The sequence below is a fragment of the Mesoplodon densirostris genome, chromosome 15 (assembly GCF_025265405.1).
Source record: "Mesoplodon densirostris isolate mMesDen1 chromosome 15, mMesDen1 primary haplotype, whole genome shotgun sequence".
NCBI lineage: Eukaryota > Metazoa > Chordata > Mammalia > Artiodactyla > Ziphiidae > Mesoplodon > Mesoplodon densirostris.
This window is the reverse complement of record NC_082675.1, coordinates 30,437,649-30,464,121: the sequence shown is the minus strand read 5'-3', so window position 1 is coordinate 30,464,121 and position 26,473 is coordinate 30,437,649. Positions and strand designations below refer to the sequence as shown.

The window sequence follows — 26,473 nt, the reverse complement described above, 5'->3', positions numbered from 1 at the left end:
AGTTATTTTACCTTGTTTTGGATAGTTGGTACTTTCCTCTAAAATTGGGGAAATTTAAAAAATTGAATTTAAAATTACGAATTAAAACTTACATAATTATGTTATAAAAATATAGGATTGTTCAAAATTAAAATTTTGTAAAATGTTTCTTTTGTTATTTTACTAAGAAACTTTAAAAAATAAATTTATACTTAATGCTAATGTTAAAATCCTAGTTGAAATAGTCACATAAAAATGTACACATTCTCAGTTACCTGTAGTAATATATGGATTTTCAGAATGTTAAGAAATGGAATCTATGTCTTTAAGACTCGTAGTTTTAACAGTTTAAAATGTGTTTTTAGCCACCGATTTTGTGGATTCACACAGCAAAATGGACAGACTGGAGGTTTCCCCTTCACTCCCCCTGGCCAGTGTATGGTGGGGTAGTTAGCTGCTAGCCAAAAAATGCAAGCAATTGGGATTGAAGAAGCAGCAAAGGATGTAAAATAATATATAAATGCAGTGATTAACTTGACCATGTAATTCAAGCAAGCTGTCCAAAAGATTGTAGTTCTTATATATATTGTATATATATTTAAAAAAATGTGTACTTGTTGATTTAAATGCTTATTTCACATTAGAATTTTTTCCATAACTGGTTCTCTGCCTTTATATGTTTTCTTCTAATGTTCTCTTATTTCTGTCTCTTCCCTTTCATCCCAGTTCCAAATCTTTATTTGTTAGAAAATATCTTAAAACTCACAAACTTTAAGCATAGGATAAAATTAATTCATTTCCTAGGACCTGAAATAAGTGCCTTTCATTTCAAGTCTCTTCTTTTCCTCTCCTTGCATCAGGCAGGTCTACTTTCAGCCCCTGCTCTCTTCCCAGTGCCTCTTCATTGTCTGTTTGTTGTTCCCCTTCAAGCCTTTGTCTAAGATAATTTTCCAATATTCAGCAAAATGGGAAACTTTATCTGGCAGAGTTGGGGAATCTTCTCAGTCTGGACTCTAAACTAGAAATATTTTGAAGTTTTAAAAGACATGCTTGTTCTGGTTTATTTAATGAAGGAGAGATAGCCTTTATAATAGTTGTCTTTGATTTCAGCCTTCTAGCTTTTTTTTTTTTTTAAAGTATAACTTAAAATTAATTGTTTTAGAAACCACTGAAAATTGCTTTTGGGTTAGTTAGAAGTGTGTGGTTGTTGCTTCCATTGAGACATATTTATCTTCAGTCTCCAAATTAACAGGTATTCAGTTTATTGTCTAAATCTGCATAAAATATCTTTAGGCTTTTCTTCGGCCAAGAACAAAAGTGGAGGTACTGTTTCTCCACACCCCACTCCCCCCTTTTTTATTTTTTGCGGTACGCGGGCCTCTCACTGTTGTGGCCTCTCCCGTTGCGGAGCACAGGCTCCGGATGCGCAGGCTCAGCGGCCATGGCTCACGGGCCCAGCTGCTCCACGGCATGTGGGATCTTCCCAGACCAGGGCACGAACCCGTGTCCCCTGCATCGGCAGGCGGACTCTCAACCACTGCGCCACCAGGGAAGCCCCGCCCCTTTTTAAAACAAAAAATGGTTTAGGATTTATTTAATTCAGGCAGGACTGCATCACCTTTTAGGTTCTTTGTTTTGCAGTTTTATGTTTGGGTGTAGAATCAAAGCTTAAAAACTTTGTATGTAGAGCATTTGACAGCTCTTAATAAACACTTGACAAATATGTGAGTGAAAGAATGAACGAGTGAAGGGATCAAACTTAGTTGAGGTGAAGCAAGAGCGCCCTGTCATTGGGTTCGTCGGCTTCTGATGGAGGCGTTTTGTGGTCGGCTCTGTCAGGTGAATCTGAAGATTGGCATTGGTTTGCAGACCACTGGAAAATCCCGATCTTTTCAGTTATGTGGTAAGAGCATACTCTAGGAATACAATTTTGGACTTATTTCATAAATTGAAACTTTAAAAATAACATTTTATTTGATAGAAACAATACATGTTCATGTAGTGATTTTATAAAGTCTGGTAAGGAATGAAGAAAATAAAACTCCTTTGTGAGTGTACACCTGGAGGTATATTTAGGTACACAGACTTTCAGTACATACTCTATATAAAATTGAGGTTATGTGCATCCAGTTTTGAATTCTGCTTGTGTGTGTGTGTGTGTGTGTGTGTGTGTGTGTGTGTGTGTGTGAATCCAATTAAATTTTTTTTTCCCTGTTTTTGGTTTTTAAACCTTACAGGCCCCTTCACAGATGTAGTCACTACAAATCTTAAGTTGCGAAATCCATCGGATAGAAAGGTGTGTTTCAAAGTGAAGACTACAGCACCTCGTCGGTACTGTGTGAGGCCCAACAGTGGAATTATTGACCCAGGGTTGACTGTGACTGTTTCAGGTAGCAAACCATGTCCTGAATTTATGTTGTTCTTTTACTATATGCAAACTGCTGCAGGAAATGTCTTATCTTGGGGTGAGGGTGTATGTGGTCAGTTTGTAAGCAGTTACTGTCGTTCAAAAAATGTTACATCTATTCTTTATTTCTACAGCTTACTACCACATTCTCTGCCCTTATTATTTTGTCTTTGAAATTTTGTATCATTTTGTGATTGCTCATTCTCATTCATTCAGATCTCTAGCTGTTGTTACGTATTGCATGCAGCTATGGAGGTGTTACCCTAAATCTTTTGCTTAAAAATGTACAGTGCCTCTTTTTTGCCAATAGTTGTAAACTTAGATGCGTCTTTCTGCCTTTTATTGTTAATGCCAACAGTGTCCTGCACTTGAAAACTTCAGTTTTGTCACCCCCTTTTGTGTTTACTTGTAGTCCAGGGTGTGTGCTTGGTTCCTTCCATGTATGGATTGCTTACTCCTGCCGTGGAGTCTGTGCTGGTGCCAGAGTTAATGCCCTCAGACTTACCTGACGATATCTTTTCATGATAGTATCTAACATAGCAGAGCGATAGGAAGCAAGTAGGAGGATGTAGTTTACTTATGGGAGAACTTCTCAGGCCTCACACAGAGACCATTTACTCTTATTTTCTAGCAGTAGTTCTCACCTCTGTGAAGGTCTGCCATAATTGCACAGAGAGCAGGAACACACGGGGACCTTTCCAGATTAGAATCTCTGGGGACACAACCTAGACACGTGTATGTTAAACAAAACAAAACATGCTTGCATAATCCTGATAGGTATTCCTAAGATATTAAAATAATTCTGTATCCTTTTTCTAGTTTTCAAGCCCACAGCAGATTAAAAACAGAAAATTATACAAAGAGTGAGCACCCGGGGCGGGCTCTCTGAGATGTTCATCAGTGGAACCTGACTGCAGAGGCAGTCAAGGACAGACCTCAGAGTTCTTGGGGCACTCCATCCTCCCTCAGTAACTGTATTCCCACACTCAGAGCTAGGAGGCCCTAGAAAAGATGCTTTTAGTGAGTGTTGTGGTGCGGTGGCCTGGCAGGCCTGCTTTCATGTTTGTCTGACTGAACTGTCAGTTCATGGGGAAGATGGGTGGGCAATAAGAAAGAGTGGACAGTGAGTACGAGTGTTCTGGAAGTTGCTCTCTAAGTCCACAAGCCTTTTTTAGTTCAATTGGAAGAAGATAAAATTATTTCTATCCACATGGTTAAAAATAGATTTTGGTGCAAACAGCTATATCCCTAGGAATCCATGGAACTATTCAGAAGGACTTTTTCTTTAGGATTCTAGCTTTCTGAAGTTTTACTGTATTAATGTTTGTTAAGAACCTGTATACTTCTCAAAGCCCTTTCTCCCACATAAGCCCCTTGTATTGAGCACCTGACTTACTAAAAACTCCTTACACACCAGTTACTGTTTCCATGCACGCCCTTGATCCCTCTCCTCCACTGAGAACTCGGCACTCACTCCAGTTTTCAGTGCAGTGCCTTTCCAGGTGAGCAGGCACTCCAGCCACGCTTCCTCCAGCAGCCTTCCCTGATTGACTCTGTCTACATACTCACTCCTTTTCTCCCTCTCTCCCTTTAGCATACACCTTTACGGATTTACTCCTTTAATCTGTGTTAAGATTGTCTTCCTCTTGTTACATGGTCTGTAGCCTTAGAAGTATGACTCATAAAGTCACAACCATGTTTGAAGTTTTCTTTTTATCCAGTTTCTAGTGAATAGCGTAGGGTGGTTGTTCAGTAAAGGGCGTTCCTGGAGATATATTGTGCTTTATCTGGGTTCTGGGCGTTTATCCTGTGCATTTTCTACAGCTGTATATTTGGCCCTTAATTTTTTTTTAACCATGGTGGGAGTTATTGGACTTCTCAGACATACCTTATAAGTGTTTTCTTGCACCCTTCCTGGTTTTCTTTAAATTTGCAGATTAGTGAGTGAGTACTAGGAATTCAAAGAAGCAAACAAATGGAGAAGTCACTGTCATGTGTCCTTTCTTCTTCTTTAGTAATGCTGCAGCCTTTTGACTATGACCCCAATGAGAAGAGTAAACACAAGTTTATGGTACAGACCATCTTTGCTCCACCAAACATTTCAGATATGGAAGCCGTGGTGAGTAGAGAAGTTGAACAGAAGTTGTCCGGGGGAATGTTGTTTAAACTGTGGGTTTTGTTTAGTTCTCCATTGAGAAACCTGATTTTTAAAATTAACAAAATCTGTAAATCTGTTCACTACAGATAATCCTGACTCATTTCAAGAACGAAGGAATTTTGAAATAGTATTCCTTAGAGACAGTTTTGAAGTGCTACTATTAAGAGTAAAGTCCTGTAATCTGTAGGGATGTTAGTGTGATTTTAACAGATTGTGATAGTAGCTCTTCGTAGGGTTCTATAGGAAGTTCTGTGGCATTGCCGGTGCCTGTGGTGGGTGACAATAACGCAGTGTGTACAGGCAGCCGTAGTCCTGGCTGACCTGGGGAACCCACACGTGCGCGCGCGCGCGCGCACACACACACACACACACACACACACACACACACACACGGCAGCTACACTAACCCTTCAGTTGTCCCTTGAGGCGAAACCTGTTTGTCCCCATCGTATCTCCTCTGTCTCATTGTTCGGTTTTGTTTGCTTTTAGTGGAAAGAGGCAAAACCTGATGAATTGATGGATTCTAAATTGAGATGTGTATTTGAAATGCCCAATGAAAATGATAAATTGGTAAGTAGGAAAATATAAGAAAATTGGAAGCTATTAAGCTCTCAGTTACTTTGAGATTGAATTCTGCTTCTGGTTTTGGCCTTTGTGATTGTGTGATATGGCTGTTCCACTTTATCAGACTCAGTGTTTACGTTTTTTAAAAACTTAATGTGTATATGCTCTCTTCATTTCATAACATTTTGTTCAAGAAGAAAAATACTTTAGGTACAAGCTAGATGATGGAGAAGAACCACCTAATTCTACCAAAATTTTGCTACTTAAACCACTTCAAGTTCTTTGTTAGAATGAGACATGTGTATACATAAATATAATTAAATTACAGACATAAACAAACCACTTTTTGGCAACTATATACCTGCAGTCTGGGGATAAGATTTAATTTACATGGACAAACAGTTTATTCCAAATTTGGCTATTCCCAGGTATTTTGTTCACTATTGATTTTGGTCAAAATACATCTGATTTTATTCCTTAGTAAATAATTTTTATGTTGCCTTTTTTTTTTTTTGTGGTATGTGGGCTTCTCACTGCTGTGGCCTCCCCCGCTGCGGGGCGCAGGCTCCGGTCGCGCAGGCTCAGCCGTCATGGCTCACGGGCCCAGCCGCTCTGCGGCACGTGGGATCCTCCCGGACCGGGGCACGAACACGCGTCCCCTGCATCGGCAGGCAGACTCCCAACCACTGCGCCACCAGGGAAGCCCTATGTTGCTTTTTGATTAATGTGAGGCAAATACAATTTGAGGGACTGAAGTGTATGTGCATGGAGTTTAAAAAGTAGTCTTATAGAATGGGTTGTGGTCACTTTATTCCTTTTCTGAAATGCAAATTTCAATATTTTTCTGTGGTTTGTAGGAGGAACTTGAAGGGTAAGTAGGTTTTTGTGTGTGTGATTTAACATATAAAATAATATGGATAAATAGAATTGTTTGGCACAATCAGGTTATAATTTTACATGACTTTTTTCTTTGATCTGGAGGCCATTTGCCCTATTGAAAAGTAAACTTGCAGATTAAATAAATACGTGGGGTCAATTGTTGTGTTACTCTTTTAGGATAAGCTGAAATGAAGAAGTGCCTGAATGGTAATTAGTTGTTGACCAAATCATTTATTGTGTTTTTAATGCCTTATTAAAGGGATTTTGAAATATTTGCCAAAAACAAAAAAATGTGAATACATATGTTGTTACTGGAAAGTGAGATTCTGATGGCATGTTGATGCTTCCCATTTGGAGTTTACTTTCTCTCTTGCTAGGCTGCCAGGACGCTAATAGCTTGCATAGCTCTTACTATTGGAACCAAGAAAAGAGCACGTTCATCTCGGTTGACTTATTTTATTTCTAGTTTTATTGAGCTATAGTTGATATACAGCACTGTATAAGTTTAAGGTGTCAGCATAAACATTAGTGTTACATATATTGTGGAATGATTACTACAGTAAGTTTAGTTAACATCCACCATCTCATAGCTACCAGAAAAAAAAGTTTTTCCCCCTCTGATGGGAACTCTTAGGGTCTGCTCACTTAACAACTGTCAATATACCAAACAGTGGTGTTAGCTAGAGTCACCATGTGGTATATTACATCCCCAGTTCTTGTTTATCTTCAGTTTTGTACCTTCTGGCACCCTTCATCCAGTCCCTCCTCCCCGTGCCCCGCTTCTGGTAACCACAAACCTGATCTCTTTCTACAAGTTTGGGGCTTTGTTGTTGTTGTTTTGTTTTAAGATTCCATGTATAAGTGAGCTCATACAGTATTTGTCTTTCTCTGACTTATTTCACCTAGCATAATGCCCTTAGAGTTTCGTCCATGTTGTCACAAATGGCAGGATTTCCTTTTTTTAATGGCTGAAATAATATTCCATTGTATCTGTATATTCCAGTCTGTATATATATACCGCAACTTCTTTATCCATTCATCTTTTTTTTTTTTTTTTTTTTTTTTTTGCGGTACGCAGGCCTCTCCCTGTTGTGGCCTCTCCCATTGCGGAGCACAGGCTCCAGATGCGCAGGCTCAGTGGCCATGGCTCACGGGCCCAGCCGCTCCGCGGCATGTGGGATCTTCCCGGACCGGGGCATGAACCCGCATCCCCTGCATCAGCAGGCGGACTCTCATTCGCTGCGCCACCAGGGAAGCCCTCCATTCATCTCTTGATGGACACTTAGGTTGTTTCCTTGTCTTGGCAGTTGTAGATAATGCTGCTGTATGAACATGGGAATGTAAATATCTCTTCAACATAGTATTTTCATGTCCTTCAGATGTATGCCAAGAAGTAGAATTCATTGGAATAAGGGTTGACTTACTTTAAAAACACTTTTGGATATTTTCTCACTTTTATGAGTTTTATGCCAATTTTACAGTCATTTAATAAACATAGAGCTGTCTTTCAGCTGGGCTTCTCTTATGCTCTGGATAGCAGACAATTTGAGATTATAGCCTGAAAAGGGCTGGAAGCCAAGTATTTGATATTGCTGATTGGACACGAAACCAGAAGTTGATGGAAATTATATGACTGTGCTTGTTGAGCCTAACCATCTTACTACCTCACAGAGGAGAGTAGTAGGTGTACCTAACACATAGGCATAGCCCATAGTAATCCAACAAAGTGGCTTTGCATCTGCTAAGGGGCTTGAACAAATACCGTATGGAGATCCCAGAGCCTCCCCCACACCCTGGAGCTTGAGCAGAGGTAGTTTGGTCCAGGAACTTTTTCATAGCAGGTTGTTAGTAACTCAAAGTCTGTTCAGTAATTTCAGAGTATGCCAGAGAATATCCGATTCTGAGCCTGGATGCACTGGCTGCAGAATGTATTTGCACTAATTGAACTACTTGGACTTGCAGTATAGTTATTATTGACCAATTAAAGGGAATACTTGCTAAAGATAACGATTTTTTGAAGCAGTTTATTTTGAAAAACTTTAAATACCTAGAAAAGTGGACAGTACAGTGAACCTGAGGCCAGCTTTATTAACAGTGACCAGTTTATGCTTAATTTTATTTTATGTAAACCCCACCACTTCCTATCTCACATACTGTTTTAAGGCACATCTCAGACATAATTAATTTCATCTGTAACTGTTTCAGTATATATCGTTCAAAGATAAGGACTTTAAGGAAAGGAAGAAAAGAGCAATGAGAATACTATCATTAGTCTTTGAAAGCTTAATATGTCATTAATATCAGACTATTCAGGCAGCATTCACATTTGCCTCACAAGTGTCATTTAAACGTTTGTTTGTTTGTTTGTTTGTTTGTTTTTTGCGGTACACGGGCCTCTCACTGTTGTGGCCTCTCCCGTTGCGGAGCTCAGGCTCCGGACGCGCGGGCTCAGCAGCCATGGCTCACGGGCCCAGCCGCTCCGCGGCATGTGGGATCTTCCCGGACCTGGGCACGAACCCGTGTCCCCTGCGTTGGCAGGCAGACTCTCAACCACTGTGCCACCAGGGAAGCCCTAAACATTTGTTTTTTTTGCAGTTTGTTTGATTTGAAATCAAAATAAAGTCCACATACTGCTATTGGATGACATGTTTCTTAAGTCTCTTAATCTATAGATTCCCTCTGTTTTTCTCTTGTAAATTATTTATTAAAGAAACCAAGTTTGTCCTGTAGACTTTCCCACGGACTATATTTTGCTGATTGCATCCTTCAGGTATCTTTTAACTTCTCTGCTGTCTTTGGTATTTCCTGTCATTGGATCTAGAGACTTGATTAAATTGAGGCTTATTTTTGCTGGTGAGGGAGAGGCAAGACTGCTTTGTAGGTGGTTATCTGTTCTCTCAGGGAGGTACCTAATGTCTGTTTTTTTTTGTTTTGAAGTTAGCAGCCGTTGGTGTGCAGTGTGTAGATGAGTGGTCCCAGCCAGGGATGGTTTGCCCCCCCCGGGGACATTTGTCAATGTCTGGAGACATTTTTGGTTGTCACAGCTAGCGTAGAGGGGTCTACAGACATCTAGTGGGTAGAGGCCAGGGATGCTGCTTAACTTCCTACAATGCACAGGACTGTCCCCACAACAGAGATCCTCCAGCCCCAAATGTCAGTACAGTCGGGAGTGAGTAAATACAGTTTAAGTCCATTGATTCATTCAAGGTTGCGTAGTGGTGACTTTGTCATTACTGCTTCATTGTATTAGTTAGAGAGTAACTGGAGCTCATCTGATACTTGCTGATTCATTCAATGGTGGAGTTCTAAAGCTTTCTCTTAAGTTATAGGCTTTCAAAAAATGAGTTGGTTACAGTGTCTCTCTGATGATGTACAGTCAGCTTTCCGTCCTCCTTCCTTTCCTCCCCTTCCCTCTTTGCCGTGTTGTTACAGACTCATGGACTTAAACTTACTTAAACTTACTACTGTTTCAGTCCCTTGCAGTTATCATATTGGTGCTCAGATTGGCTAGTAGTCAGCTCCTGAGTCCTTTCACTTTAGTAGTCTTTGGTAATTTCCTTCATGTCTAAGATACTTCCAGGCTCAGACCTGGGATTAGACATTTCTTCAAGCCCTGGGTCCTTTCAGTGGGAGGTGGTATTTCGAGACCACAGCTGGGCACTGGGAGTAAGACAGTGATTTTTAGTTTCGTGAGAATTCCTATCAAACCATTCTTTTGGCCAAGATTCTAGTGGAGGCCTGATTGTCAGTTGAAGGCACTTTTAATGGTAAAATTTTAATGGTGAAATTGGCATCACATAAATCACATAAGATGATGCTCATCCTTTTATTTCTTGAGGTGTCGTGATTGTGTTTAATGGTTGGGTTATGTTCTTGAAGCTCTTGGATAATTGAAATTGTGTAAAATCCAACACTAACTGAGAAGAATGGGCAGGTCCTCTTGTGTACCAGCTGCAGTGCTCTTGGAATAGCAACTCATATGGCTTCTTAGCTTTGCTGTTATGCTTCTTGATGGACATTTTTAAGTGTTTGAATTCACATCTCAAGTTTGGCACATAAAATGAGACTTTTAATATTTCAGTATGTCAGTATTTCAGATTTATATAATTCAAATGTGCAAAAATATTTGTATCTATACTAGAGGTGGCCTTAATTGATTAATGTGCATGTTAAAAAGAAGGGCTGAAATACAGGTGTGTTTTTATGAAGCGATGTTTGCCAGAATGTGTTGGTTTGGAAGGGCTCTGTGGTCAAATGAGTTTGGAAAAACGCTATAAATAAGCACACTGCATATTTGCACATTAAAGGCTCTGAATAAAGAAAATCTGATTAACCTAGTATTTCTTTTTTGTTTCATATAATGTAATTACCTTCCCACGGAATGCCAGGTGTTCTGTAAAATACACTTTTGGAAACGCCATTCCTGTGTAAACGCATTCTCGTGGAGCTGCTGAACTGCAGGTTCTACGAGAAATCCCCATTACTGAGGGATCACTGAAGTGGGCGCAGCCTGGTACAGACCTGGTGCTGTCCGAATTGTTGATTAGTGACTTCCTGTCAAGTCATCAGCTTACTGTTGCATCGCATCCTTTACAGAAAATGTGAAACCTCAGAGTAACCAAATCTGGAGTGTTTATAATAGTATAAAATATATAAAGTTTTTGTGTATTTGTTATAATGATTAAAGATGAAACCTTTTATACACACACACACACACACACACACGCGTGCACATAAAACACCTCTTTTCTAATACTTTATTCATGTGGTAATAAAACCCTGTTGGTAAGACCCTAATGGGATCTTGCCATTTCCGGTTTAGTATTGTCTTCAGATGAAGTTGATGAAACTGCTTAAAGACCATAGTATCTCTAACATACTGGTTTCTTTCTAGTATCCATAGATACAGTTACAAAATTACTTAATATCCTTTTTCTGTATGTCTGTCTTCAGTTTAGTATGAACTTTGTCTGTTAGGAAATTAGGGCATCATTGAGTAGTGTTTAACCTAGATAAAATTTGTCAGTTTACTACAGATAAGTTGGTAAGATGCCATATGAAGCTGAATCCTGACTACACAAATTGATTAAAGATGAAACGCCCTTATTCAAGGAAAACACACTTCTAAATGTGGAAGATTCACAGAAATATGAGAACTGTTGGTAGCCTGTATTTTTAGAAGTAGAGTACAAAATATATTTTTTAGTTTATATAGTCATGATTGCTGTTAGTAAATTCCTGTAGTGACATGGTTTGACCCCTTATTTATTTTAGTTTGTTTGTCAAAATATGTTTTAAAAAGTTCGTTAATTTAAGCAAACTTCAGTTTAGTTTTTAACTAAGTTGCTGGTGACAACTTTAATACACAGCTCTCTCCAGATGGCACATGTACTTATGTTCAGCCTTAGTGTTCAGAGCAGTGGAGAAGCCCATGTTCAGTTACACATTTACTCCAAAGAGTTGCTCATCAGAACTTATGATCTTTAGTAATCAACTTAGAAAAATTTGGTTAGCATCCAAAGCAGTTAGATAGCACAATAGCTATCATGGTTATTGATACTTTCTTCTCAGAGTTGGTGTAGGTAGCAGGTAGCAGGTAGCAAAACGTGCTGTTGATTCAGTGTTTCTTATGTTAGGTACCCCATCCCACTCTCACCCCTGCCCGCAGCTCCTCACCCGCCTTCCCGAGTCCCCAAAAGAAGTAGACAGGCAGTTAAGTATATTATGTAAGTATACCTTACCTGTTTGAGGATCTGGATCTTTTTAGGTATGCTGTTAGTTCTTGGGCATTTACTGTTTCTAAAGACAGTTGGAAACGGCTGTGTTATTATTTTGTTGATTTCTTTAGGTTTTTTAGGACCTTGATACTGAATATATAACTCAGAAAATGATTGAAGTTTTTTTAGTCTCTTGTGGGATAAGAAAGGTGCCAGCTTTAGAAGTATGGTGGTTGAGTCCATGTTTTTATTTTTATGGTTTAAAGAGATCATTTTTGTGATAAAACAGTCCTAATTTATTTGGAACCATCATTAGAATACGGGCTTCTTTTTGGAAAATAGCTCTCTGATTTGGATCATACATAGAATGACCTAGGAGTCCAAGAACCCTTTTATTTTAGAATAAAAAGAGGTACTATTAACAGTTATTTCTGGACAACAGGCATTAGTGCCCTTAGGCACTAAGGTGTGTGGTCCCCCTAGTACTCGGGGACAGCAGGTCTTTGACTGGATGCATTTCAGTAAGGTAATGGCCCACAGTCTTCAAATGAGTTATGTTCAGGGCTACTACTGAGAGCCGCTCAGCACATTCCCTGGGTTGTTGATAGCTGGACGCAGATGATACTGGAGTGTTGACTGCTTTATATTTTACAAACTGGAGTTCTGTGAATTATTAGCTCTTTTAGTTATTATCAACTCTATATTATGAAATCTAATGTCCAGTTAGTGGTTGTGTTTTTTTTTTAGGATTGAGTGTGGTTTTAATTAACTTGTTAGTTATGATGTTTTATAACCTCTTCAGTTCTTTATGTTGAAATAAAAAAATTTTTTTGGTTTATTTTAGGCCACCAACTCTACTTGATATTTTCCAAATTTAAAAAAATATTACATTTCATTTATACCCTCCATTTAACACCTGTTAATGACATATTTCCTAGGGAAAAATACTTGTCATAATGAAGCCTGAAGGACTGTTAAGAATAGGGAATTTCAGGGGTCCTATGTATAAAGACTTTTTGTAATGAAATACACATTATTTTCTGTTGAGACAAAGAACAGATTGGGGACAGTGCATTATTAAGTAAGTTGGAGTTGTCTTAGTTATGTACAATGACCTGGATATCAGTAAGTACTTTTTTTGTTTGTTTTTATTTTTGGTTGTGTTGGGTCTTTGTTGATGTGCGTGGGCTTTCTCTAGTTGCGGCGAGCGGCGGCCACTCTTCGTTGTGGTGCACGGGCTTCTCCTTGTTGTGACTTCTCATTGCAGAGCACAGGCTCTAGGCGTGCGGGCTTCAGTAGTTGTGGCATGCGGGCTCAGTAGTTATGGCTTGTGGGCTCTAGAGTGCAGGCTCAGTAGTTGTGGCGCATGGGCTTAGTTGCTCTGTGGCATGTGGGATCTTCCCGGGCCCGGGATCGCACTCGTGCCCCTGCATTGGCAGGCGGATTCTTAACCACTGCGCCACCAGGGAAGCCCTCAGTGAGTATTATTTCAGAGTCTGCTCCAACCTTTTTGTATCGTATTATTTTTATGTGTATTAAAGGAATTAGAGAAGATAGGAAGAGCACTGTGGAGATACTAATGGAATACTAGAATGTTCTGTGTGTCTTTGTTTCTTGATCCTGGGGAGTAAGTGGGGGTGTGGGGTGTGTTTGGGGAGGGGTGTCGTTGAATACAGGAGAGGTTTATAAATCATTGCAATTTTCGAACCCTTGAAAAAATTCATTTAACTTAAACATTGTTCAGTTAGAGTGTTAGCAAAGGTAAGAAAATATGAAGTGCTTGTTCTTCAGGTACTGACAAGTATTGAGTAGTAACAAAAATTAAGAGAAGGTACTCATTCTAGGACAGCGTGAGGCTGGCTTAAGTTTAATAAGGTTTCTACATTTAGTTAGTGAACATAATACAAGTTTCTATTAATAGCTAATTAATAGAAAAAGTTGAGAAATGTTGTATTTTTTGCTTTAACATAGCTATTATTTATTATTATTATTGCTTAGGTGTAACACATCTTTATGGAATAAGGTGATTGTTTTAGAACCTAATGATTTCTGTGTTAGTCATTCCCAGTCCCACGCAGGAGAAGTCAGAGCTTGGTGTGAATCTGAGAATGTGTTTCCCCTGCACCTCAGGGTATTGCTTCGCTGGGGCCGGCCCTGGCTGTCGCTCCGCCGAGCAGCATCAACAGCACAGTTGTAGCACCTGCCAGTTATAGCGCAAAGAATGAGCCCAGGGGACTCAGTGTGTTCAAACAGGAGAAACAGAAGGTTTGTTTCAGGGAGCTAACAGATAAGACAAGTCTGCCAGTGTCACTGGTTATGGTGATGTGGTCACCCAGCACGTACGAGGTGTTTATTGTGAGTGTGTTGTGAAGGAATTAGAGTTGAAAATGTCAACTATGTTTAAAATTACAGTAGAACCACAATCACTTAAAAACCAGGCATACAAACTATTCTGTTCTAAAACAACAAATTACCACACTTAATAAAATCTCAGTAGTGAGCAGGACAAATGTAAGTGGGAACATTATTATGAAATTGGTATAATTTTCCCTGTCACTGAGATTTGGGGAACATCCTCTAAAAAAAATGTGAACAGACCAGCAGGTGTAGCAGTAAAGGTGGGAGCTGGTGAATATCACTCTCCAGGCAAGTATTTGTGTTTATATATAAAAAAAAGATGAATGAGATTACTGCTTTATGTTTTCTTCTCCAGTACAAATAATAGTAACCCTTCTTTAACTGTCATTGTTAGTTATTTACAGTGCCCCAGGGTAGGAGAATTTGTGGCAAAAGCCTTAAAGATCTTAAGTCATATTTGAATTTATTCATGTCTCCGTGTGTGTGTGTGTGTGTGTGTGTGTGTGTGTGTATGCGTGTGTGTGTACACTTAACATTCACTCAAGTACAATGCCAGCACATCAGTAGATGACAGTGACCTCCTGGTGGTGTCCTGGATGCTGTATGATTCCCTTTCTCATTTCCTGCTTCTTGGGAACTCTGGGAACCCCACAGTTTGAACAGGCTGCTGATAATTTGATTTGGCTTTGCAGGGAATGTGTATACTAAGGCTTAAACAAAACCTGATCCTTTATCTAAATGTCTGATACTTTTAAAATTTTGTGATTTTAGTTATTTACTTCTGGGAATCATGATCCTAGAGAAAAAGAGTAAGTGGGTTGTTCAGAGTGAAAATATATCTTTGGTAACTTTATTGTTCAAATACTACCTCTTCCCAGTTAAGGCCTTACTCAGGCCTTCTGACAGTTTCCTGCTGTGGCTCTTGGCCAATACACTTGATCCCTTACTCTTAACAGGAGTCACGAGAATGTAGCCTCGTGTTTACATTCTTTGGCTCCTTTGTCCTTCCCAAGGCTTCAATGCAAAAACCGAATTTGCCTTGTACTTACATTTCCTTTTCTGAACAGTCCCAAAGTCCTCGCTTTTTCTAATTACCCCCAAAAGGAATAATTTAGAATATTGGAACTGAAATTCTAAAGGTTGTTTAAAAAAAAGTGCAGAAGTAAATTCAACTTATAGATGGGGGAGATTACTGTAGGTAGGCTAAATAATATAAAAGAGTGGAAAATGTACGAGATACCGTGTCTTCTCTTATCTCAATACCATGGCCTGACCGTCGAGTCTGTTCTGAGTTGCAGTGTTAGATATAATGTGCGTGCAGTGTCACCCCTCAGCTGCCTCAGAGTCAGAGCGTGTCAAGTCCCTCCAGTTTGCTTGTTCCATGGTTCTCAGAACAGCCAGTCTCCTCTTTCGGGACCAGTCTGAAGCAGCTCTCAAGGAACACGCTGTTTTCCTGGAGCCACACCTCACCGTGGCGCTCCTGATGGGAAGCCTGTAGCTGTCTCAGCAGCCTTAGTGTTCCCACCAGGCTCCCCAGCTTGTCTCCACACCTGTGACTCTCCCCCCACCCCACCCCCTTTAACCACCGCCCAGTTAGCTTATACATGCTTCTACTTTAATTAATTAATTAATCAATAAATTAGATTTTTTTGCCTCTGCTCTGTATGTTGCCGGGTTTGTAGGGGCCTAAATGGTCGTGAGCACATGGGGTAAGTGGGTTTACTCAGTGTGACTGTTTTGTGACTTGCTTGGCTTACTTTGGACAAGTGTTTAGGCTTCACTGTTATCGTTTGCACTCTCGTCTTAACATTTATGCTCCACAGATTGGTTATGACATTTCTTCTCCTTTTTCTTGTAAAAGCAATATATCAACATTAAGGAAAATTTTCAATAAAAAGAGAAATCTAATTCTGCCACCATGAGAAGATACTGATTGACATGTTAATTAAAATCCCAGAGTGGGAAGCTACCCATCAAATGTCTAACAAGAGTGAAATGTTGAAGTAATTTTGGTAAGGCACAGAATAGAATATTTAATGACATTGTGTCATTTAAAATGATAATTAAAAGATGTACATATAAATGTAAAGATTAAAATCATGTATGCTGATTTTATAAAATATGCATATGAAAGAGAATATTGGAAGAGAATATATAAATAATAGTTATTTTAGGTTGATGAGAGAATGGGAGGTAATTCCCTTTCTCCCTCTCGTAATTCTCAATTTTCTGGAATTTCAAGAATCTGTTTAAAAATAAAAAGCCAATTGTGAAGAGTTTGATGATTCCTCATTCTAATTTTTTTTGTCTTCACTTTTTGGCCTTTTGTATCTCCTCATAATTTCTTAGTCAATTTTCTGGTATGAGTGATATTTTCCCCCAAACCTAAAGATTGCTGAGTTGCCATGTTGACTGTTCGTCTTCACAGAAGGCCATGTGCCATTCTGGTTCCCAGAAGCTGGACTAGTTCTAGGTTGGAAAGTGCACACTTGAGAAGTCATTTTGAAATGAATTCTAATTACTGTTAAGGAAAAGAATAGGAAAAGAAATTGGTGGAGAGCAAAAACATCTGAAACGGGATTTGTAACAGTACGATGAGATTGGTTGGGACGGGGAGGACAGAGTGGAGAGCAAGAGGCTCGCACAGGAAGCACAGAGCCGGATGGTGAAGCAGGCTTCCTAGAACCCGTCACGGCGGGGACGCTTCTGAAGAGAAGTGGGAAAATCTGGATGATGACTGGAACCTCGGTACAGTACTACTAATTTTTACATGGATTTAGACAATGGCGATCAAATCACAGCCCCTTCATACGAAATACTAGTTTTGTCCCTGTTTATACTGAAAGTAAATTCAGGAGCTGGGATGCTGTGGTAGGTGTGTGACCTATAATTAAATCTTCCTGATGAGTGCTGTGGAAAATGCCATAAAGTTGATTTTGGAAATGTTCTTGTTAGAAGTTTATATCTGAATAAAGCGATTTATACCTTTCTTTTTGAAAAGTTAAATTTTTAGCAAGTAAAATTCTAATTAAAGACAAGAACTGTGCTAGTCCTATTAGGGAGCTTGTGAAGGCAGAGATGAGACTCCGGTGGATGGGTGTTGAGTTGAGGCTCAGGGACGCTTAGGCCCTTCCCTGTGCCTTTCTCTCCACGCCTTTGCCACTAGTTCCAATGGGTGAGTGCTGGCAGGAGTTAAGATTTGGGGGCTCACAATTTTAAAGGTGCCTGAGTACCACTGTGGTTCCATGTTGAGTTTCATGAGTTAAAGCAGGTAGTGTTACTAATGATTTGAAGGGATCGTTTGTATTTGAGTTTAAAGTCGTGAAGTGGACTCCCTCCCCTCTTTTTTTCCCTATGATACATGTTTGTGTTCATCATCTCCCCTTCGGTGCTCATATCCTTCAGTTATTTTTTCCCATGAATAGAAGTTAGGTTTTCTTCCAAATGTTTTTCTTAGGTAGTCTCCTGATTTCATTGCGTGTTTGCAATAACATCCCCCCTTCCCTCCAGAACCCCATTTGAATTGCAGAATCAGAGCACTGAAAATGAACTTCATGTTTGGATTTTGGTTGGCGTCACTCAGCATACTTACTGAGTAACTACTGTTGGCCACAGTGCTGGGTTTAGGGGTAAATGCAAAGAGGAATGGCTCTTGCTTTACCCAGGCTTTGAAGCATTGTAGGAAAGAACACACCAAAAGTACAGTGTTGGGCTGTGTGCTCAGTGCTCTGGTGGAGGTAAGTGCACAGGGTGGCGGGCGCAGAGGAGGGGTGGTTCGCCTGCTTTGACCTTGCTGACTGCTGGTGTTTACTGCTGTCGTCCTGTGCAGTTGTTCACAGATGACCAGGCATTGGGTATTTAAAAAACTTTTAAATAATGAAATTGAAAACTGTCAAAACTTTGCATGTAAATAATTTCTTGGAGATGGATGTTTGGAGTGTAAGTCGTTGAAAAACCTGTAAGGAGAGTTAGTTGAAAAACGCCCCGCCCGCTGTCTTTGTGCTGCAGAACGACATGGAACCCAGCAAAGCCGTTCCCCTGAACGCTGCGAAGCAGGACGGGCCCGTGCCAAAGCCACACAGTGTTTCCCTCAATGATACTGAGACGAGGAAGCTCATGGAAGAGTGCAAGAGGCTCCAGGGAGAGATGATGAAGCTATCGGAAGAAAACCGACACCTGAGAGTAAGTGCTCGCTCCTGGGAAAGGAACTTGATTGCAGTGAAGGCAGCGGGGAGGTGAACGTTGTTGGGCCATTTTGTCTGTCAGCTTTTACATTTACCCTTTTTCAGTTCTTTTTCCTTTTCCCCAATTTGCTTCTGTCCTGGCCTTGGTTCCCCGCCAGCCTCTTCTTACACTTTGGCGGTGGCTTCTTCTGTCCCGTGCTCCCTTCCCAGCAGCTGGCCTGGCTGTTGGGGTCTGGTCGTGGCCTTGCTGGCTTCCTCTCTCGCTTGTGCAGCCTTCGCATTCTGGGCCCTGGTCCTGTCACCTGCTGCAGCAGTGCTGTCCGCAGACTGGCACCCGTTGTCCAGGGTGCTTGAAATGTGCTTAGTTGGAATTAAGATGTGCTGTGAGTGACATAGTGCCAAAAATAACCAAAAAACTCTTTTTTTTTCGTATTGTTACATGTTGAAATAATATTTTGGTTATATTGGATTGAATAAAGTATATCATTAAAGTTTTGCCAATTTTCTGTACCTTTTTAAATGTGCTGTTAGAAAATTTAAAACTCCGTGTAGGGCACCCATTGGAAGTGCCTCTCCGGGTCGTGTCGGTCAGCACTGGGCTGGGGGTCCTGGAGGAGCCTCCTCTGCTGTAGCAGGAGCACTTCCCTCCAAGGGCGGCCCGGCGCCCTGTCCCTGCCCACGTGGCATGCACACATGCACACACGTCTCATGGTGCTCGGTTCTCTTCACCTTGTCAGTATGACCTTTTCTGGGACTCTCTTCACCTGAAAAGAAAAGAGAAACAGTCTTGGAATGCTGCCTCCTCTGTTTCCAGGCTACCGCTTACCTCTTCCGGCTCCCATTTGTCCGTCTCCCTCCAGCGGGCTGGGGTGTCTAGGAGGCAGGGCTGTGTTCACCGCCTCTGCGTTCACAGCACACGTGCACAGTATTCATTCACATTTGAGTGAGTGAGCAGTGGGCTGTGGGATAGTGTGGAGTTTACTAATATTTCAAGACCTGAAGACCTTTAAGTTGCTTTTTGAGGCTTTGTTTGAAGCTTTTCATGTCAAAGTAGATAGTATTGATACTAAAATGTACTTAAAGTAAATAAGCTAAATTGTGGGATGTAATCTACATCTGATTATTTCATAGCCTGTGGAAACTACACTCTGAATCAAAGGCACTATGTCTTGGCTTGATGTGTGCTGAGACGGCTTTTCTGGCTATTTCTTCCTGTTCCACAGCCCCGCCGCAGAGGCCCCTGCCCCCAGCGCCTGTCTGGAGAGTGGAGAGGTGGTCTCATGTTACACCCACACCCACGCCCTGTGGAGTTTTAAGGGTGCTGTTTTTTGTTACTTTTCCTTTATGTGCCATGACTTCCTCAGTCCTGTACGTGATAGAAGATGTACCCCTCAGTGTACTGAGAGCCACGGCCCGTCGCCTGGCTGGGAGGGAGAAGTGCCTGGGTCGGGCCGGGCTGGGGAGATAGGTGATAAGACTGATTCCCGGTCCCGACTCTTTATAGACTAACGTTCATATGTTCAGATGTTATTTGAAAAAGCGTTCTGCTGTTTAAAAGAGAAAACAAAAGAACCTTGAAGACCACTGGTTTACAGAGTCAACTTCTGGACCTTTAACAGTTCACACTAAGGCCCATCATCGCTGGTTGCCAGGTTGACTTCCTTGAGGGGTCTCATCACTGCCCGTTACGTTCCGCAGCCCTGGCCTTCTTCATCCAGCCTGTGCGTCGGAATCTGCCGTGAGCTCTTAAACACACATGTTCAGGCCCTCCCGAGACCCCGTGAGGCAGAATCACCTGGAGTAGCTTTTAAAGTTCTTGCCGGGACTGAGCATCATTGTTCTGTCCACACGGGACTAATCAGAAGAAGACCCAAACCCGCAAACCCTCAGAAAATCCAGACATGCAAATAAAACAGCATGACATCAGGTGCACTCTTCCACTGGGTGTTATTAGTGAACACACTAGAGGAATGAATCAGTGTGAGAAAGTAAAAAGGAGCTTGTGCTGAGGAGGTGAAAGCCCGCCCCGTATTCATCTGGTTGGGACGATGGACCAGGTAAAGCCAGCTGCCTAGGTAAACCGGTGTCAGTATTTTCCCCAAGGTCATTCTGCAGCTGGTAAGTGTCATAACAACCTCCTGCTTAGAGTGACTGCTGCCCTGCTACTGAGAAACCTGGTCCCCTAAAGTCATAGACTGACTGTCAGAAACTTCGCTGGGTGAGGCTGTGTCAGTCAGCACGGAGCAGCCACCTGGTCTGGAGGATGGGAGTCACTGTGATGGCAGAGAAGCGGCCTCCCTTTCTGGTCCAGGTGCAGACCCTCAGGTGCAGGGCTCTGCCTACAGCATCCCACTCCTGTTGTATTTGTAGTTTTCAAGGAAATGATTCTGTCTCTCCTCTACAGTGCAGACTCTGGTGCTGACCCTTTTACACAAAGACCTCCTGCTTTGCTTTGAGCACATTGAAATGCTGCGTTTAAATTCCATCCTGCACTCCCCCTCCCCAGTCCTGTAGAGTCCTATCTCTTCCCTGCGCTCTGCTGTGTAGGGCCCTGCTTGCGGCGGGTCAGACTAATGACATAACTTTGTTTCTGGTGGTCTTTGGCTGATGGAGCCCAGTGTGAAGATGCTGTCGGCCACCTTGGGGAATGTGCGCGCGTAGGATTCTTCTTTAATTGTATTAATTTTAGTGGGATTTTTCCTTCCGTGTAAATACAACCGTAACTGATACTTGTTTTTTTTTTTTTTTGTGGTACGCGGGCCTCTCACTGTTGTGGCCTCTCCCGTTGCGGAGCATAGGCTCCGGACGCGCAGGCTCAGCGGCCATGGCTCACGGTCCCAGCCGCTCCATGGCATGTGGGATCCTCCCGGACCGGGACACGAACCCGTGTCCCTTGCATCAGCAGGCAGACTCTCAACCACTGCGCCACCAGGGAAGCCCTGATAGTTCAGTTTTTTGAAGTATATTTCTTGGCTCTAGTTTTTAAAATCAGCATTATTGAGGTATAATTTACATTCCGTGAAGACACCTGTTGGGAGTGTACAATTCAGTGATTTTTTTTTTTTTTTAGTAAATTTATGGAATGTGCAGCCATCACTGGAATCAGGTTTTAGACTGTTTGTATCACCCTAGAAAGTTTCCTTAGGCTGGGTAGCAGCTCGTCCCTGCTCTTGCCTCCAGTCGCATGCATACTGACCTGCTTTCTGTCTGTATATTTGTAGCTCACTAGTCTTATGAATATTTGTTTTTAAAACCTCTTTTTGTGCATATATTTTTTTCTAGGATGAAGGCTTAAGGCTCAGAAAGGTAGCACATTCGGATAAACCTGGATCCACCTCAGCTGCATCCTTCAGAGATAACGTCACCAGTCCTCTTCCTTCACTTCTTGTTGTAATTGCAGCCATTTTCATTGGATTCTTTCTAGGGAAATTCATCTTGTAGAGTGAAGCATGCAGAGTGCTATTTCTTTTTTTTTCTCTTGACCAGAAAAAGATTTGTTTACCTACCATCTCACTGGTAGTGTGGCCCACGGTGACCATTCTTTGTGTGTACAGCGTCATATAGGCCTCGCCTGTAACAGTCTCACGGTTAGAAACACAGTAAGAGCAGAGTGTTGGGCTCCCAGGCAGCGTGAATGTCACCAGACCATCCCTAGCAGGTGTCATTGCACATTCAGTCCTTTATGAAATTCATAAATAAAGAATTGTTCTTTCTTTGTGGTTTTAATAAGAGTTCAAGAATTGTTCAGAGTCTTGTAAATGTTATTTTAATAATCCCTTTAAATTTTATCTGTTGCTGTTACCTCTTGAAATATGATTTATTTAGATTGCTAATCCCACTCATTCAGGAAATGCCAAGAGGTATTCTGTGGGGAAATGGTGCCTCTTAACAGTGTAAATTTTCTCCTTTACCTTTGCTAATATCATGGCAGAATTTTTCTTATCCCTTGTGAGGCAGTTGTTGACCGAGTTTTTCATCCTTCCAACCCTGTCCCATGATATTTAACACAAAAATAATAAAACTGTTAACAGATTCTTGCTCGATAGCTTGTGTTTGTTGTGTCATTAGACGGGATGCCAGGGAGTGTGCTGTGTGGTGATCTGGGTTTTAAAACGCATAATTTATCTCATGGAAACCCTTGCGGATATTAGAGTATTTGTGGTTCAAAGTCCTCATTCTTTTAAGGAAAGGAATTGATAAAATTTCAGGCCATTTTTGGAATTTTGGAAGATCATAATCCATTTGTCCTCAAGATAATATAAAACAAGCAAATACCATGAGTATAAAAGTGCTGTAATTTCAGTCAGTTTACATGTCTGCCCTGTGGCTCTTTTGTGTTTAATTTATCCTATTCTTAATAGGTTCTTCTAGTGTCTTCTCAAGAAAGACTAATTCTCCTTGATTGTAGTCACTGCTTTTTGACCAGCCTAAGAATTCCTTTTATTTTATAACATTTCATAATAATAGTTAAAAGTAGGTTTTTCCCCGTCCAGTTTGACACACACAGTAATTTCCATTATGGAAATTTGGTATTACTGAGTAAACCTTGGGAACTCCTTTGTGCAAAATGACCTTATCCTTTGCAGTTCTCTGCATCAACCACGTGAAATGTGTTTGCACTATAAACGCATGACAGGGCCTGGCATACTTTCCTGTACTTAGTCTTATGTCTCATCTAGTTCATCTGTGTTGGCATAGAAAATTTTGGAACCAGAAAAAATAGATTCACTTTTTCTACTAAGTACAGTCTAATACAAGCGAATTTTGATTTTTGAAAATAGGTGTTGGTTTTGTGAAAGATGCACTTATATTTGAAAGGGAAATTGGACTCTGGGACTTGACATGGTGCAGTGAAGTATGTTGGCCCCAGGTCTGTGTGTACCTTTTATAATGGAGTGAGATGCTCTGAAGTATTTTGGTTGCATTTTCATTTCAAGTATGTTTTGAACTCGTCAGAGCCCGTGTACTGTGGTGTTGCGCTGTATGTTATCTTCTAGAAAACCTCTTGAGTGCAAGAGTAACTAAGCACAAGGGCACGTCTTCCCCGCACGTGCTGCAGGTGCCGCCTGGCGCAGTCACTGTAAAAGCTCCTTCCCACTCTGCTACCTGGGAAAAGCATGCCAGCAAGCCTTGCATTTCCGTCCCGTCCGTGCAGAATCACTAATTCCTTGGCTTCAGTCTCTTTCTATAATCAACATTACCGGTGATGAGCATCAGGCTTGAGATTTCATAGCTATCAGTTTTTAAACAATTTAAGTTCTCAAAAACTTAGTAGAAGCCCGTTTTATGGGAATGCTCCTTAGAGTTCATTTTGTTCAGCCTCTTTGTTTTATAGTTGAGGGATTTGAGGCCTTTGCGAGAGCTCAGAGAACTTTCCTCATGTCTCACAAGGGCAGAGTCAGGGCTGGACCTGAAAGCTGCTCTCCTGACTCTAGCTCAGTGTCTGTTTCTGGTAACTTTGTAGAAAAAGATGTACCCCAATTTGATAGGACTGAATAGTGGACGTAAGATGCTCAGAGTGTGAGATTTCCTGTCATAAGACTGTACCACAGGCAGCTGTGGAATAGTCTCATGCACCTGTCTGGTTTCAGTGTTTAGGCTAGAAATCCCCCCTCCCAATTGGTAATAAATAAATGCATTTTTAGGTAGGCATTTCACAAGATGCATAATGCAGTGGTTGGTCTTGAGCTAGAATGTAGTCTGGGTGTTGTCTGCAAAATAAAGTACACATGGGCTTCTTTACTGCTTTATGTAGCAGGACATGCTCCGACTGTTCAGGAGACTCTTAACTGCTGTATGAAATATCAAATTATTTTACTACCGACAGAGTCCAACTGTATTAATTGACTGGTAATATGTAGATCAAACTGTTCGTCTTCATTCCTTACACTTACATGTTAAGAAAGTTTTGCTTTGTCTGCCTGCTTACTTGTGAATGTCAGCATGAGGGAAATACACTGTTGCCATCTCTGAAGCCACAACCAAGTAACTATAAGGCCTTTAAGTTCTTATCTGACACTAAATGCACTACCTTCCTTCCTTCTTTCTATAACTAATGTACCTTAATTTTGCCCATTCTTGTATTTGCAAGAGACAAATTTAAGAATTGTATTCTGAGTCTGCAGTATGTTACCTTAAAAAAGAAGAAGAAATGACACTTGGAAAAAATATGTATCAAATTCGGAGGTTCTCGTCAGAGAAAAATAATATTCTTAATTTCTCCTTCAGTTATCTTAGTTTAAAATATGCCACTTTGAAAACAGCCTTTATCAATAAGATAAAAAATATAGTTCCTTATAGGGTATATCCCCCAATTTTAATCTTATGCCAGTTTGAAAACATTCAAGTACTAGCTTTCCCAGAGCTTTGCACATTCCTTTCAGTGATTTTGGTATGTGCATAGATTTTTTTTAAATCCACCTTTAGGAGAATTAGGGAAAGACCAGTTTTACGATAATGGAAAAACAACAAAATAAGGTGAATAAATGATCTTCATATTCTAGCTTTCAAAGGAAAATAAACTATTGTGTGACTAAATAAACTGTTTAAAAATGTGGTGAAGTGTCATTTTCCTTTCTGAAAAGCAACAAAAAAGAATTTGATTTCCACAGAAGACTATGGTGGTGTGTGTATTTATGTTCTATCAGGTAATAACAGCCATTCACTGGGACCCGGGTCCCGCTGGCGGGGTAGTCTTTTCTTAGTGACCTGGAAGTTAAGGGCTTTTTGGTAGGACATGGGGACACCTGCTTCAGTTCCACACTTGAGATCCCACCTTGGTAGAAGCCGTGCTTCTGGAGAGTTCTATGCAGGAACAGTGGCCTCTTGGGAATGCCCACCCTGTAGGAACTGGTGCAGAGATGTTTGAACATCATCCTTGAAGGGAAAGAAAGTTCTAGCTTCCTACATTTCTGCTTTTAGAAATAATGATGTGTGCATCTTAGGGAATTCAGAAAACAGTTTATAAAAAAATGCTAAACTCTGCATCGGTGTCTGTGAACATTTATTTCCTTATAATACTGGTGCTCTTTAAGCATAATCAAATTACATACAACCTTGTATCTTTTTAAAAAATTTTAATCTGCTTTCTCTGGTTTATTGAAAACCAAGTATAAGTGACTGCAAAAGTACTTTTTATGATCCTAAAATATTTTTATGATCATGTTTGTGACCGTAAGGTTATGAACATTTTATTTACAATGTAAAGCTCTATTGGCCAGGTAATTCTTTTTCTCATTACGCGTACACTCCTATTACCACATTTCTCTTGTTTTAAAACTGCGTTTCTTGTTTTCCAGTTGTTCCTATATGTAACACCCACCTTGAAAAAAGGTGCAGGGAACTACTAAGATAACCATTCATTATGCTAGATTTTAGTGGTGGTATGCAGCTACAGCGTGTGTTAACACGTGTGTTGCGCTCCAGAAAGTATCCTGACACTTGGACGGTACCTGCAGATATACTGCCTGAAGATTGGTCGGGGGTGGAGACCCAGCTCGGTTATTTGTTTTTAAGCTCCAGTCATTTTAATCTGCAGCCAAGACAACTGCTTTAGAGGCTTTTAAATGCCAAAAGACAAGATACCAAGTAGGTTCAAGTAAGACTTAAGTCCTGTAATGTAGGGAACCTGGCATTTTCAGAGTACTTTGTATGTTAATCTTTTTAAAAAACTAAGTTGCGGGAATCAGCTTGAGGGGTTGCTTATTGCAAGAACTGTCTTTGTGAAGTTAGCGTTGCTAGAACACCAGTAAAGGGTTTTTGCTTGCAAACAGGTCTGAGCTGTCTGTGCAAAAATAAATGATTTCAGAAATGTGGGGTTGAGCTTTAATTACCACTTTGCTAGCAGACACCCGAAGTGATTGCCCACCTAAGCAATTTATTTCACCCATTGTGTGTTTCTCAAAGCATGAAATGGTCTTCAAGATGCTTATCCCAGTGTGCCAGGTGTTAGTTTTATGTCAAGTCATAATCTTCCCCCGGATCCTGTGATATAGGTACTGTTTTTATCTCCTTAGTAGGGGACGAGCAGACAGGTTTAGGGAAGTTAGGTATGCTCAGGTTTACACAACTTTAGGGAACAGCACAGGCTCTGGATCCCGATTGTCTGGTCATAAGAGAACAGGCTCTTAACCACTGTAATCTACCACGCAGAGGAGATGCTTTCTATCCTGTCCAAATCAGGTACTGTCTCTAGTGTGGTCCTTTTGTGATGCCTTTGATTCACTGT

General features: G+C 40.8%; 1 protein-coding gene across 1 annotated transcript in view; it reads left to right on the top strand.

Annotated features, from left to right (window-relative positions):
- The window catches only part of VAPA (VAMP associated protein A), a 41,951-nt gene extending 17,149 nt beyond the window's left edge, over nt 1–24,802 (top strand). The window contains exons 2-6 of the mRNA XM_060118599.1: nt 2,217–2,369; nt 4,402–4,505; nt 5,034–5,114; nt 18,071–18,244; nt 21,529–24,802. Coding sequence (XP_059974582.1) covers nt 2,217–2,369; nt 4,402–4,505; nt 5,034–5,114; nt 18,071–18,244; nt 21,529–21,687 — 671 coding nt within the window. The 3' untranslated portion in view covers nt 21,688–24,802. The remainder of the gene's footprint in view (nt 1–2,216; nt 2,370–4,401; nt 4,506–5,033; nt 5,115–18,070; nt 18,245–21,528) is intronic.
- The last annotated feature ends 1,671 nt before the right edge of the window (nt 24,803–26,473 follow it).